At 26.9% G+C, this 15,025-nt stretch overlaps 2 protein-coding genes across 2 annotated transcripts; one reads left to right on the plus strand and one right to left on the minus strand.

Annotated features, from left to right (window-relative positions):
• Positions 1 to 6,718: 6,718 nt before the first annotated feature.
• LOC132935960 (espin-like) lies at positions 6,719 to 12,196 on the minus strand. Its single transcript, XM_061002606.1, has 3 exons — positions 11,799 to 12,196; positions 8,352 to 8,417; positions 6,719 to 8,252 (listed from the first exon to the last, which is right to left on the minus strand). The coding sequence occupies exon 3, from the start codon at positions 8,195 to 8,197 to the stop codon at positions 7,010 to 7,012; it is 1,188 nt and encodes a 395-aa protein (XP_060858589.1). The 5' UTR covers positions 8,198 to 8,252; positions 8,352 to 8,417; positions 11,799 to 12,196; the 3' UTR covers positions 6,719 to 7,009.
• Positions 12,197 to 12,383: 187 nt separating this feature from the next.
• Positions 12,384 to 14,756, plus strand: LOC132935962 (uncharacterized). Its single transcript, XM_061002607.1, is given in 8 exon segments — positions 12,384 to 12,541; positions 12,792 to 12,993; positions 13,069 to 13,098; positions 13,181 to 13,261; positions 13,320 to 13,421; positions 13,487 to 13,512; positions 13,514 to 13,592; positions 13,652 to 14,756. Coding segments are annotated over 6 exon segments (567 nt in total). The 5' UTR covers positions 12,384 to 12,541; positions 12,792 to 12,993; positions 13,069 to 13,088; the 3' UTR covers positions 13,921 to 14,756.
• The last annotated feature ends 269 nt before the right edge of the window (positions 14,757 to 15,025 follow it).

The following is a 15,025-nucleotide window of genomic DNA, read 5'->3' on the forward strand; positions in this document are numbered from 1 at the left end:
ACACATATAAATTCATATGTAACAAATCTCTTTTAATTGTAAGTATTTTTAAGCATTATAATATGCTTGAATAATTTTTTTGTGTGCATTTTATGAAGTTTATAGTTTTTAATATTAATTAATGGTAGGCAATTAACTTGAGTTGGACGAGGTGGCCGAGCGGTCTAACGCGACGGATTCGGCACAGCCGGTCCGAGTTCGATCCTCGACCACCGGGTGGTATTTTTCTCCGTGCAAGTCACGGTGTCCGGAGAACAAGTGCCGCCATCCCCCACCCGGGCATGGCAGATACCTACGGGTGCCCAATCAAAAATTCTGCCAAACCCAACACACACGTGTTCCTTCCCCTACCGACACTAACAACCCACAAACAAACCACTACAGCTAATGGCCATAGTTGCCGAAGCTTAAAATCAATAAAAAAAAAAAAAATAAAATGTCAATGGAAATAGTTTTGAGTAAAATAATAACAAATATATTACCAAGTATTGTCTAGCTTTATCTAAGCATACTTTCATAGTAAAAAAGGTGGGTAAGTGAATGTCGCTCTGCTGTACAGTAGGTTACAAGTGGGTCACTGTAATGGATGGTGTTAAATTTGAATTCAATGATATAATATCATTGTATAAGAAAAACGATTCTGAGCAAAAACGGTCAGTCAGCCTATGATATTACCAAGTATATTTGATGATATAATTGTGAATAAAGTAATTTATATATAACCTATTAACGTGGAGCCTAAGAGCCTTGTTTTCAATTTTCAATCCTTAGCTATAAAAGTTGAACATTTTATAAATTTTTAGCTACAAAATAATTATTAAATTATAAAGTTGATAAATTTTGTCAAAATTTGAACTTTAAATGTATATAAAAAAAAATTGTGCTTATATATTTTTAATATTTTTCAACTGCTATTAGAACTATATATCAGGAGCCTCGCATTAAATTTTCACGCTTTTTTACCCAACAAATAAAATTTTATTGATATTTATAGAAAAAAAAAACTAAAAAAATTGAAAACTGACAATGTCCATAAACAGCTCAAAAAGACACAAATTATTTTCAATATTTTATCGTGTATAGAAAATGCTAATACAAACATTCAGTGAAATTTTCAAGTATCTACAGTCATATGTTTTTTAATTACAACAAAATAAGAAAATCGTTACATGAGATATCGAGTGAATATCAAATGAAAAAATATGAATTTCAAACGCTCATAAAAATTTAATTTGACTTTCTTGTAGAAATTTTTTTTTTTGATAAAGGTAGACAAACTTATGGATAATCTTGTAATAAATTTTCAAATCTTAGATTTAAAAAGAAAAATGTTTATGAATTCTCAACTCAAAATAATTTGCTAATTTCCGTGATTTTTCCATATTTTGTCAATTTTTGAACTTTAAATGCTTATAAATACAAACTGTGACTAAGGATTTTTAGTTTTTTTCATCTGCCTTTGAAACAATAACCTAGGAGCCTTCTATTAAATTTTCAAGCTTGTTTAACCAACAAATAAAATTTTATTGATATTTATAGAAAAAAAAACTAAAAAAAATGGAAACTGAAAATGTCCGTAAACAGCTCAAAATAAGTCAAAATACTTGGAAAATGTATATAGAAAATGTTAAACTAGATTTACTTTCCTATCAGAAAAGTTACTTTAGAAGAAAATCCAAGCACTTTTACTGTCCTAAAAGGTGATGACAGACACAAAAAAAAAAAAATAGGTGGGTAAGTGGATGACGCTCTGCTGTACAGTAAGTTACAAGTGGGTCAGAGATGGTCTGACAACAAAATAATATCAAGTATAAAGTTATTTCATGACATATAGTTTTTTTATATAGCTTTTAAAGTAATTTATTTTACTATTAGTGTTATTAGGTACCTACAATAATGTTGAGTTCATTTTTGCAAAAAACATTGCACTTAGTATGTATTAAACTATTAAAATTTAGTAATTATAATAGTGTATAATATATTTATATCATACCTATTATATAATTGTTGTTATTAACTATCAATACCAGTTTATCACCTATTACCTACCTACCGTAGAATAGTGCTCCTATTCGATTCACGGTAGAAATAGGTAAAAGCTATATTATTTTGATAATGTTAGGTATTGCGTATAGTAAAATGTATAATAAACTTGACGATTTAAGTGCCAACGAATATACAGTAAAATATTTATGAATTAAAAAATAATAATAAAAATCGTTAAAACCTTATATTTTTCGTTTAAAAATGTCATCCAAATTTTAAATGTCTATAAATATAATATTGTGTAGGTATACGTATGTTCTCTATATATTTTTTAGATTTTTAGGCTCCAGTATAACTATATACAAGGGGACTATTGTACTACTTTTTCAAACCTTTGCTATACAAATTGAAGATTGCATAAACTTTTTACTACAAAATAGTTTCTTCATTTTCTTGATTTTGTCAAAATTGTAAATACAAATAACTGTACCAACGTATTTTTAATATCTTTATATATAAGAATAACTTATGTGTGATCTTGTATTTCATTTTCATTTTTTATTAATATTTAAAGAAGAAAAGCTAAAAAAATTCAAAATATTTAGAAAATTATATCATCTAGGTATTGGAAATAATAATATAAATATTTGGTGAAAATTTCAAGTAGATATAAAATTACAAACATCGGGTAAAAGTGTAAAACTAACAATTGGTATTTCATAAAATGTTTAATTAAAAAATAAAAAGTAGGTAGGTTGTTCATAAACTGTAACCAAAAAATATATAAATATACTATAACGACAGTTTTATTTTATAGATATCTTAAGTTCAAATTTGGATGAAATTAGATACTTATTTTAGTTATTTTGTTATACTTAATTTAAAAATATTATTTGTGGGTAGGTAGGTATTTGAAACTTTTAAATATAATTATTATATTTTAAACACACAACGCACAATGACATAAAATTACTATTTAAATGTATCTAATGTTTTCGTAAAAAAAAATTACTTTAATATCAAAATCATAAAATATGCTAACAGAATATTTTACACTCAGAATCGTCTTTCATATACAATGTTATTATATCATTGAATTCAAATTTAACACATCCATCATAGTGACCCACCCAATGCCTAATATACAGCAGAGCAATAACCACTGGTCCAACTTTCTGTTTAAATTCCATTAATAAAAGTTTATGAGGAACTTTGTATTTGAATTTAAACTTTTTAGTTTTTATTAAGAAAAAATGTTTTTATTGGAAAAAAAAATTGAAAAAATTGAAAGCATATAAAATAGCTCAAAAAGAATAAAAATATTTTGAAAACTTACGATGTTTAGAAAATGATAGTACATATAAACATTTTGTGAAAATTTCAAGTATGGTACTACGTTCAAGTATGGTAATAAAAACTTTTAAAATAGACTCAAAAAGTAGTAATAAGGCTCGGGTTAAGTGTAAACTATGGTTTACCCATTTGCATCTATACTATTTCAAGACAATTTTGAGTAAGCTAGCATTACAAATGTTAAATACCTTAGTGTTTTTCCTTGAAGTAAGACTTTTGTTATCATCGGTCAATTAAAATCAAAAACACCTAATGATACAGCTGTCGTTCTACTTTAAATGAATAACACATTGAAGAGTGCAACAGCAAACATGTCTTATATTATATAAATCAATATAATAGGGGATAAAGGATATAACCTTGATTTACTGTGATAATTCCCAGACAGCATTTTGAAATGATAATATTATAATAATATTATAATCACGAATAATATTATAACAATGTTATAATAATATGTTTGGTAAAAAATTTGCTGTCTGGGTTGTCATCTATAAGTTATAACTGTGTACATATATAATGTATTACAATTAAGTAATGATTTTTTTTTTATGATTTAAAGACCTATTTAATACCAATTATTTTCAAATATTTGATTTAATAGATATTATTATTATTAATTAATTAATATTTACCTAATTTACTCCATTTTATGAAGACACGCCATATTGAAGAATATTTTATTTATTCCCTTTACTAAAGAGTACCCAAACTCAAAATAAGGATTACTCTAACAGCTTCAATTATATAACAAAACGTTTGAATGCCATTGTAAATAAATAATAAAATACTACAGGTGTCTATTTATTTATTACACGGAAATTGGTTAGGTAAGCTTGCTGTAGTTAACAAGTAAGAGTTAATTTAATATGAAATATATAAAAATAAAAATATATAAATTATAAATATTGAACATGAATACCGGGTTGCTTGAAAAATGTATTAATTTAACGGTTAAATGAGATTTGAAATGCATGGTTTACTTAATATTTAACAATTATTGCAATTTATTGCACATTTTGATAATTTTTTTTTGTAATTATTTTTAAAGTTTGTTAAATTTGAAAAACATTATTAAATATTATGTATATATTTTTGTTTATTAAGAGGATGTCAGCGCACTGTTTGTTTTCTCTAACTCACTTTGTCAGAAATAGTTTCTGTGCAGCGTATTTGTATTACAGTGAGCTATTTATAATATATAATTTGATGGCTAAGAGACCAAAAGTTGTACTTCCAACTTTTCTCAAAATTGTTTCATATGTCTATTGGGTTAATCTGGGTCGTGTTTTTGATTCGGTAAAACATTATAAGCCAATATCATAATTAAAAATGTTATATTTATACTTTAATTTTTGTGTTTTTAGCACAAGATAGGTTTTTTTTAGTGCACACATATAACAAATTCTAAATTAATGAGACAAACAATAAATACTTTAACGTGATCTAAATATTAAGTGGACAACATATTAAGTCCAGACTTGTTACATTTGTCAAAAACAATTCATTCAATTTTGAACTTGTTATGTTTAAGATAATATTGAATTTGTTAATCTCTTTATAAAAATGAATATGTCCTATTAAAACTATTTTAATCACTGATAATACGTCAATGCGTCACATGATCATAAATAATGTGATACCGATACGTCATAATATTATTATTATTTGTTTGACAATCGTGTCATGTTGTGTTGTAATTGTATACAGTCTTATGAGTTTCTTATTCTATTTTAATTGGTTAGTAAATAATAGTCAAAAATAATACCAAAGTTGAAATGCTTACTAATTCATTTCAACTTTGGTATTATTTTTTTAATTTATTATATTATAATATATATCTTTAATTTTGAAAATAAAAAAAATAGTCTTAAGTACATTATAACTATTTATATCATTAATTAATTAGAGTTTATATTAAATTAACAACTTTTAATATATCCATAAAAACCTTGTATATCCACGGTAACAATATATTATAGTTGCCTCTTATAACAAGTGCTATTTAAATTTAAAAGAAACATAATTACGTTGAAAAAAAATGTTAAGACCTTAAAGTAATAATTTATGTAATTTATAGAATACTTTACAAATAAATAAGTCCCAACAACGAAAAACAAAATTCTACAACACAAATTATTTGGTGTAGAATAATTTAAAATCGGCTCTCCTGTAAAATATAGTGTTTATGACACACAACTTTTGGCCTCTTAGCAATAGATGAAATTGATAACCGATGTCGGTTAGAATAATTTAAAAGACTGAAATTAAGTAGTTATTATAATTTACTTGGTATAAAATTCATGAATTAGATTACCTAATGATTTTAGACGTTCCACATATTTAAAATAAAAGATTAAGAATATGGGTTAACACCTTCACTGCAGATGACGCCAAATGGCATTATTTGTTTAACATTGTTTGCATAATATACTGACTGACGCCAATTGGCGTTATGTGCCTTGTATTAAATTGAATTGCACTACAATTTAACAAGTTAATTTTTTTTTAACTCAGTTAAGTTAAGTTAATATGCACCAATAAAAATAAGTTAAAAGTTAGTTTAATTATAGGTTATTAAGTTATATTAAAAGTTAATACACACCTTTTGTTAACTTTTTATTAAGTTAAAAAAAAGTTAATTTTCTATGCAATGCTAGCATGTTTCCAACTAATACAAAATTATAGACTAGTGTTTATACTTTAAACAGTATTTCCATATTTGTTAATTGGAAAAATATAAAATTTTAACTTTAAACAATTCACGGTAAATATTTTCAACATGAAAACAAATAGACTGAAATAGTGAAATATAATTAAATTAAAAACAATATGAATCAACTTAACTCACTTCATAAAATGAAAAATTAATTTGTTCATTTCACGTTGATTAAAAAATAAATTTAGTAAGTTAATAGTTAATTTAATAAAAATCTAAAAATAACTAGTTAAGTTAAAAAGTTTAAATTAAATTATCTTTTTAACTCATTAACCAGCCTTGCAATTTGATCAGTATTAGGAATTAACTATTCGTTTTGTGTTAACATCTTCTATAACAACTATTTACTTAAGAACATGCAAGTCACTTGTACACTTGTACAATGTTATTTTTAACATTCTTTTTTAAAGCCCCAATTTTTCAGCATCACAACAAATATATAAAATATGATACACAGCAAACGTGTTATTACATTGTACAAACTTAATTTTCTTAAGAGTGAAAATAATGTGGATGTCAAATTTTAATATAAATATATTTTATATTATAATATAATTATATTATATTAATTTATATTATAATAATAATTAATAATATTTTAAAAGAAATACCAAATATACTCTAAAGTACATATTTCCTTATTGACAAGAATACAATATATAACTTTTTATAAATTTTAATATATTTAGATAGATACATAAATGTATATAAAAAAATTAATTTAAACTTAAGAATACAATATTATTATATTGATTTAAACTTTAAAGAATATTAAATAGTACAGAAACTTAAAAATAATACTGAACTCTTTTGTTATTGTACTAATTAAAATAAGTAATATGTAAAAGATTTTGACGTTTTCATAATGGTACTCATGTAGCTACTAAAAAAGGTTGAAATATCTAGTTATTGGATAAAATAAAAATCTTCCATCTGGTTTTCAAGAATGGATTAAAAACAATCCTCAAATTCTCCATTACTGGCAGCCCATTCGCGTGTTTTTTCATCCCACATGCATCCATTTTTTCGAGCATATCTTAGGCATTCAAAGTGGCCATTCAATGCAGCTATGTAACATGTTTCTAAATGCCATGGACATCCGTTCTCATGGGCATATTGGAGACAATCAATATGTCCATTTTTTGCAGATCCATATGTCAAAAATGAATCCCAAGAACATTTATTTTCATGCAGATACTTTAAACAATCTAAATGCCCATTTCTACCAGCAGCACTAGATGTTTTATCATCGCACAAACATCCATTAGTAAAAGAATAAATTAAGCAATCTAAATGTCCACTTTCGGCTGCATAAAATGTTGTACATTCATCCCACGGGCACCCATTTTCATGAGCATACATTAAACAATCTAAATATCCATTAGCGGCAGCCATAGAGCATGTTTTTTTATCCCATTCACACCCGTTGATATGTGCATACTTTAAGCATTCAAGTCTACCCTTTGTTGCAGCATTGGTACATGTATCTTTAGTCCAGGGACAACCATTACTATGAGCGTACATTAAACATTCTAGTTCCCCACTACTTGCAGCCCATTTGCATGTGTCTTCACCCCACGGACAACCATTTTCATGGGCAAATTTTAGGCAGTCAATATATCCATTATAGGCAGCCAACATGCATGTTTTTTCATCCCAGGGGCAACCATTAATGAACGCATATACCAAACAATCAAAATTGCCACAATTTGCTGCCCAGTTAGATGTATATTTGTCCCAAGGGCACTTGTTCTCATGAGCATATTTTAAACATTCCAAATTACCATGTTTTGCTGCAGTGTAACATATACTTCTATCCCATGGACATCCATTTTCATGGGCAAATTTTAGAGAATCTAAATCACCATTTTTTGCAGCAACCATACATACATCTTTGTTCCATGCAAAACCTATTTTGTGAGCAAACTGTAAACAATCAAAATGACCAACGTCTGCAGCAATGAAGCATGTCTTAGTATCCAACCGACGGTTAATTTTTCTATCGCCTTTTAAGTAGTGCATCAAAGTTTCACAACACTGTCGGATATCAAATTTAATTACATTATTTGGTGTGGTATTGTACCAATACTGTTGAAATTCGTAACATTCAAAATATGATAGTTTTGCTAAGGTGAACATTGTCAAATCTTGGTTTTCAAAGGGTTTGATTTAATATAAAATATTTGAAATCAATCTAAAACATTAAAATGATCAATAATTATACATATGTACAGATTATTGTAGGTATTATTGATTCAAATTTGTATTAGTTACTTATAATAAGAATACTTACTTGTGAATTATTGTAATTTATTAGTGAGATTGAAACAAAATTGATTTTCTTCATAAATTGTATATTCTATAAACAAATACAAAATATAAACAAGTTGGGTTAGATTTGCATTAATTTAATGGTTCCTACACTGTTAAAAACTGATTTCTTTTTAAAAGTATTCTTATAAATCTATTTATACTAGCTGCATAACCTAACTTTGCCCATGAAAAAATATAAAATATTTTGATATTGGTGTATCTCAGTTCACGGGCAAATTGGTCAGACTAATTTGACCAATTTGACTTTGGTGGATTGGGTATAGCACTTGATATATTTTCTAACGTGGTTCAAACTAATCTCAAACTATCCTGATATTTATAAGAAAAATTTGAAATTTTCATCAATATCGGTCGAGTAGTTTTTGAAAATAAGTTATAATGTCTATTCAACTCTCATACTTGTTTTAAGATATTGTTTCTTTTTTCGTGGCTATAAACATGATGGTTTGATGCATGATTTTTATTTAATCTGCCCAAGTAACCAATGACAACCATTTGGAAACAAAACAATTTCAAAGTCCATGTAAATCTCAAAATCCTTGTGTGTTCACCTCTTTAAAATGTGAATTTCGAAAAATCCTTGATACACCCCAACATGATGGTACAAAGAAACCATGACAATTTCAAGTTACTAGCTATCATAGATTAGACTATGTTGATATACTAGTCAGGATGCCATACTCAATTATATAATATATAAGTTGATTTTATTTATCATTGTATGTATGATAATTCATAACTATTCACTAGGCATACAGAAATATATCAATTTTAACAGCACCAAATATCATAAGTTATTAGTTCCAAGTCCTAAGACGTTTTATTCTTCAGTCAAGTGGTATAATATGAAAAATGTACTTGCTTATCAGCTATGCCGAATTTAGAGTTAAAAATATTTTTTTCAAACGGTTTTTTGAAAATATTCCAAAGTACTTCTCTACTTTTGTGAAAATACTAACAATTTGATGATGGCCAAAAAAGTTTTTAAAAAATAAAAATGATTATTAATTTACAATAAGCAAAATAAAAATTAGAAAAACTAGAAAAAAATGAATTTTGCTCTTATTAAGTTATATGTAATACAGGGTATTAAATGTATAATTTAGGTTTCTATAACAATATATAGCATTTTTTAAAAATGAGAAAAAATGTAAAAAAAATTAACTCAAAAATCATAAAAAAAACCATTTTAGGCGAAAGCGTTTTATCTATGAATGTTGTATTTATGACAAAAAAATGTTCTAAAAATCAAGTTTTAAAAAATGCTAAGTAAAAATTTTATTTTTCAAAGAGAGTAGATTTATTGTTTAATACCTCTTGCAAATTGTATTCTTTCTGGTAATGGTACATTCTTATTTTTAATAAATGTTTTACCATTTAATTTGATTAATACATATTCATGGATAAGGTGCTCCTTATCAGATGTGAGCCAGAGCAAAAAAATAACTTTTCAATTGTACTATACAATTTTAATTCTTTATTTTATATTATTCATATATTGATCCAAGAATTAACAAATTTAACTTATTAAAAAGTTAATAGAAGTGAATTAACTTTTAATTTAACTGAGTTAACCTATAAATAAATAACTTTTTGTTATTGGTGCAAATTACCTAACGTAACTTAATTGAGTTAAAAAAAAAAGCATTCACTTGCCCAGCCTTGTGATATATTACATAATACCAACTACATTACAATATTATAAAAAGAAAAGAAAATTTGTATTTATTTATATTGATATTCTAGTTAAGTGAGAAATGTGTATTGCAAATTGTAATTATTTAACTTGTATGAACTATCTATTTAATGAATTTATATTTCAAATTATGATGGCTGAACGATTCCATGATGGCCAAATAAACTGCCTTGAGCAACTGCAGTCACGCAAACAATATTCTTTCAAAGTACTACCTCCTTCACCTAAGTCTTACTTACACAGACACAGTCCCACCCAGTGGTGGTCAAACAGCGTGGATGAGGGGGATAGATCACTTAAATCAATATCATCTCTATTCTCCATGACAAAATAATTTGACTGTCACTGCTCTCCCACCCATTCCTTTAAGAATCTCCTAACTAAAAATACAATATAATTACACACAAGGGACATATTTTGAAACATACCAATGTAACGATTGTCGTCATCAACAACGTACATTACTCCCTACGTTGAGCACGGCTAATATGCTGAGTGTTAGTAATCACAAGCTTAGAATCAAAGAAATCTGTATCAAAAAATTTCAAAAATGGTTTTTTCATCTGTTCTGTAAAGATTTATTTTTCTCTATATTTTAGTCTTAGAAAATTGAATCGATCACATATTTAAAAAGTTACCAGAAACAAAAGGTTTTATGTGACCCTTATCCAAAGAATGTGTTGGATACATTGATAGAACATTTTGTTTTTAAATTTATATTTAAATCAAAAAGTGTTATATAATAAACCAAATAGTTATTGGAAACAAAAAATGTTATCGGAAATAAGTATATGTAAATATTGAATAGTTATCGTGCACCTTTGTTGTTGTTAATTATAAAAATTAGAGCATTTCACACGCGGTACATCGATAGTACTAAAATACCCTAGATTACCCTGGTCAGTACATATAATGATGCACAAAAAAAAAACACATTGTTAAAATTAAGTTAGAACAAATCAATTAATTTGGAATCAAAATAACAACACAATCTATCAATAGAACGTTTTATTTTAAAAAAATAGAATTTGGAACAAAAAGTTCTATCAGTAGAACCTTGTTTACAAACTAGGCATTTTAAAGTTATTTAATATTTTGAGTACTTAAAAGGATTTATTTTTGCATTAATTAATAAATTGATAGTACAGAAGTTTGTGGATTTTTTAATGCCAAATATTTCAAAATCGCTTGGGCAAAAATACGTTATTTTATTTTTTGAATCTTAAAAACGCTCTAATTTTGTTATTGTCACATAGAACTCTTAGATTCCAAATCTGCGTAATGGCAAATGTGGTCGCGCAAAAAATAATATATATGTTTATTATATATTATAGCAATTATTAAGTACATTATAACTAACTTGAGGGAAACTGAAAAGAGTAAGTAAAGTCAGCCGTGGGTGTCGGTATTCAGGGTTGGAAGAGTCAATAACAATACACGCCACTAACCAGTTTTTAAAGTTTAAAAAAGTTTTTAAAGCTATAATATATAATAGACATATATTATACTATATATTATTATATTGCCAGACCACATTTGCTATTACTAACACTCAGCATATTAGCCGTACTCAACGTAGGGAGTAATGTACGATGTCGATGACGACAATCGTTACACCATCCACAAAGTAGAGTGCAACACAAGGACTTGGCCTACTAGTTGACATTTGACGATCAAACAGAGATACACACAGGCGGTTCTTATACTTACACAATGTAAAAACGTTATTGGAAACGTCCATAAGGGCCTTGTGAATACTGCAAGCCGCGGTTCAGTGGTTGATTCGATGTGACGGATTGACGAACGTCCTTTTGACGATTGGCGACAAAGAAAACGGAACAATGATGGTCTTGGCGCCAGCGGTCGATACGGACAAAAGAGATGAGGTCGTCCGTCGGTTCCCAGTGTACTCACCAGGTTTAATTGATTAACTGGGCACTCGCTATAATATGGAGCACGGCGATGGCACGAGGTATAATACTTTTGTTTGTTTTACCTATGCTAAGCTCGGTAGTGCGTTTGCGCTTGACTCGGACGCAACACGGAGGACAGAGGTAGCCTGCTGCTGCGTCGTAACACGTTACCGGTACGCCCGACGTTATCTGATAACGTTTGCCTGTAGTCAATTCATAGACATATAATAAAATAGACTGCGAACTACACAATATATTCCATGTAGAAATTATAGAAACCTACATGGGTGCGAGTGAGAAAGACTCTAAAGAGGTTTTCTCATGGATAAAAAACTGTTTACTCCATGACCAAAAAATGGTGATAGTGATATTATAATTTTTTACCATAACAATATACAATAACAAATTGTTGATGAACGTCCGCTTCGTTTGTGAACAGCGAGTTTTTTAGTTGCCTTTTTAATTTGATCACTTTGATAAAATGGTTCAAAAATGTTATAGTTGTGGTTTTGCTAAGACAGACAATGTAAAACTTTACGGGTAAATATTTTTTTATTCATATTACAGGATGATTCTTTTATCAAAAACTTAAAATTTTTTTCTAAAAAACGTAAAAAACTTAAAAAAATTTGATTTTTTTTATAGGTAAAAACATTTTTTCAAAAAGTTTAAAATGTAAAAAAATATTTTCAAAATATAATGAGTGGTTTATGATAAAAGAATCACCTTGTATATTATATACTTTGGATCATTTCATGCATTTTACAAATATTTTTTTAAATTTTTACAGATTTCCTAAAAATATAAATCTCAGGGAAGAATGGGTTGCTCAAATTAAAAAAGATGTTCCTATTATCATAAATCAATATACTAGGCTCTGTAGCAAACATTTTACAAATGATGATTACTATCAATCATCATTTGGAAATGATATATTGAAGCCAGATGCTGTACCATCTAGGTTCTTCTGTTCAAGAAAATAATTACGTCAGGTATAAAAAAAATTTAAATAATACATTTTTATTATGTTTAACTTAATGAAATGTATTTTTTTAAATTTCCAATAGAATTTGAAGTTCACTCATCAATGTCCACAGGTATTTATAAAAAGAATAATAATAGTAAAAATAATTAAATATAGACAACTACCTAGGTATTTATTACAATTTTTTTTTACAGAAAGTTTATCAGATAAATATTTTCTTACAGTAAATGACAATCTTGAAAATTTTATGTTAGAAGAAGAAATAGTAGTAAATGGTTAGTATACATTACATAAATTAAAACTTTTCTATTTTGTATATTATATTTATTATAGAAAATGAAAACAATTCTGCAGAAAGTTTATCAGATAAACCTATTGCTACAGTATTTGACAATCTTGAAAATCTTATGTTAGAAGAAGAAATAGTAGTAGATGGTTAGTATATAATTATAACACAAATTAAAACTTTTCCATATCTATTGTTTATATGTTTATTGTAGAAGATGAAAATAATTCTACAGATTCAATGAATAATGAATAATGATACATAGTATGATACTGAAGTGACTACTTTGCAAGCAAATGAAAATATTGATATTACAAAAAGTAACATTTTAGTTATAAAATGACATTCATTAATTTTAACTGTATACTTGAATTTTCAGTCCATCTTTCAGAAAAGAAACGTAAACTGTTGAGATATGCTGGAGACTTTTCTGAGGAAGATCTAGAGACACCTAGAAAACGGAAAATGTTTTGGAGAACTTATCAACAAATGATTAAAACCAAAAATGATAAAATAAAATTGTTACAGCAAAAAAACCGTATTCTTAAATCACAAATAAATAACCTCAATAGTTTAATTGATGATTTACAGTCCCAAAGCAAGTTAAATGCTAATGGTTCATATATGTTGAAGGTAAATACAGTTTAAGTTACTTTTAAGAGATGCCACCCATGCGTCTGTTGTCTCCATAGACCTATAAACTAATGGACTAGAGGTCAGGGGTACGATATAGAGTAAAAGAGAAAAGAAAACGTGGGGGAAATACAGTGTTAGTTTATAGGTCTATCATTACCTCTTTATATTCTTTCTCACTTTGCCCTTTCTGCTTTCTTTCTCTTATATGATTCCCGTGCATTGTGGGCAGGGGGAAGTGGAATGCGCTGTCCATTAGTTTAGAGGTCTATGGTTGTCTCCGTCTTACACACATCTGTGCCTAAAGCATTGGCTTTTGTTTGATATTTTAATTTTCAAGTAAGATGAGCATTTTTAATTTGTAATATTTCACAAAACCATATCTTGCTTGAAAATTTAAATATTGAATAAAAGCCAACGCTTAAGCGCAGACAATGTTCTTAGCAATAAGTTTTATAGTAAGTCAATTCGCCTGAATATCAAAACTAACAGCACATTATTAAAATTGGTGAACGAAAATTTGCTATGTTGTATGCGTGTAAGACTGAGACATTAAATATATTATGTTTTATTTGTTTTAATACAGTTTAAAAATTAATTTAATAATGTACAGTCTTGTATAAGTTACTTTTTAAAAGTATTCAAGTACAGATACAGATACTTCTTTTGAATAGTATATAAAATATGTACCTATTTGAATACTCGGGAAATAAAGTTATTAAATACAAATAAATATGTATGTATGTATGTATGTATGTTTTATATTTTTTGATACTTTCAAATAATATTAATATAAAATATATGTAATCAGAATAATAATAATAAAAAACATTTAAAAAATAAATAAAGAATTGAGTATTTATTTTAATCCTTAGAATATTACATCTGATGAAGAAAAGTACTTGCTTATTTTTTTTTTTTTTTAACAAATAGGTACAGTTTTGATTACTTACCTCCTGTAAGCTAATAGCTTGTGATGGAGGTAAGGAGTTATTATATTCACCAATAAAATAAAATAAATAATAAAATAATTAGGTAATTTCTTATAATATTACGTACATTGACTTATGAATATGAAAACTTTAAAAAATATAATATAATAATAGAGAAGAAAAGACAA

This window comes from Metopolophium dirhodum, chromosome 1 (genome assembly GCF_019925205.1).
Source record: "Metopolophium dirhodum isolate CAU chromosome 1, ASM1992520v1, whole genome shotgun sequence".
NCBI classification, from domain to species: domain Eukaryota; kingdom Metazoa; phylum Arthropoda; class Insecta; order Hemiptera; family Aphididae; genus Metopolophium; species Metopolophium dirhodum.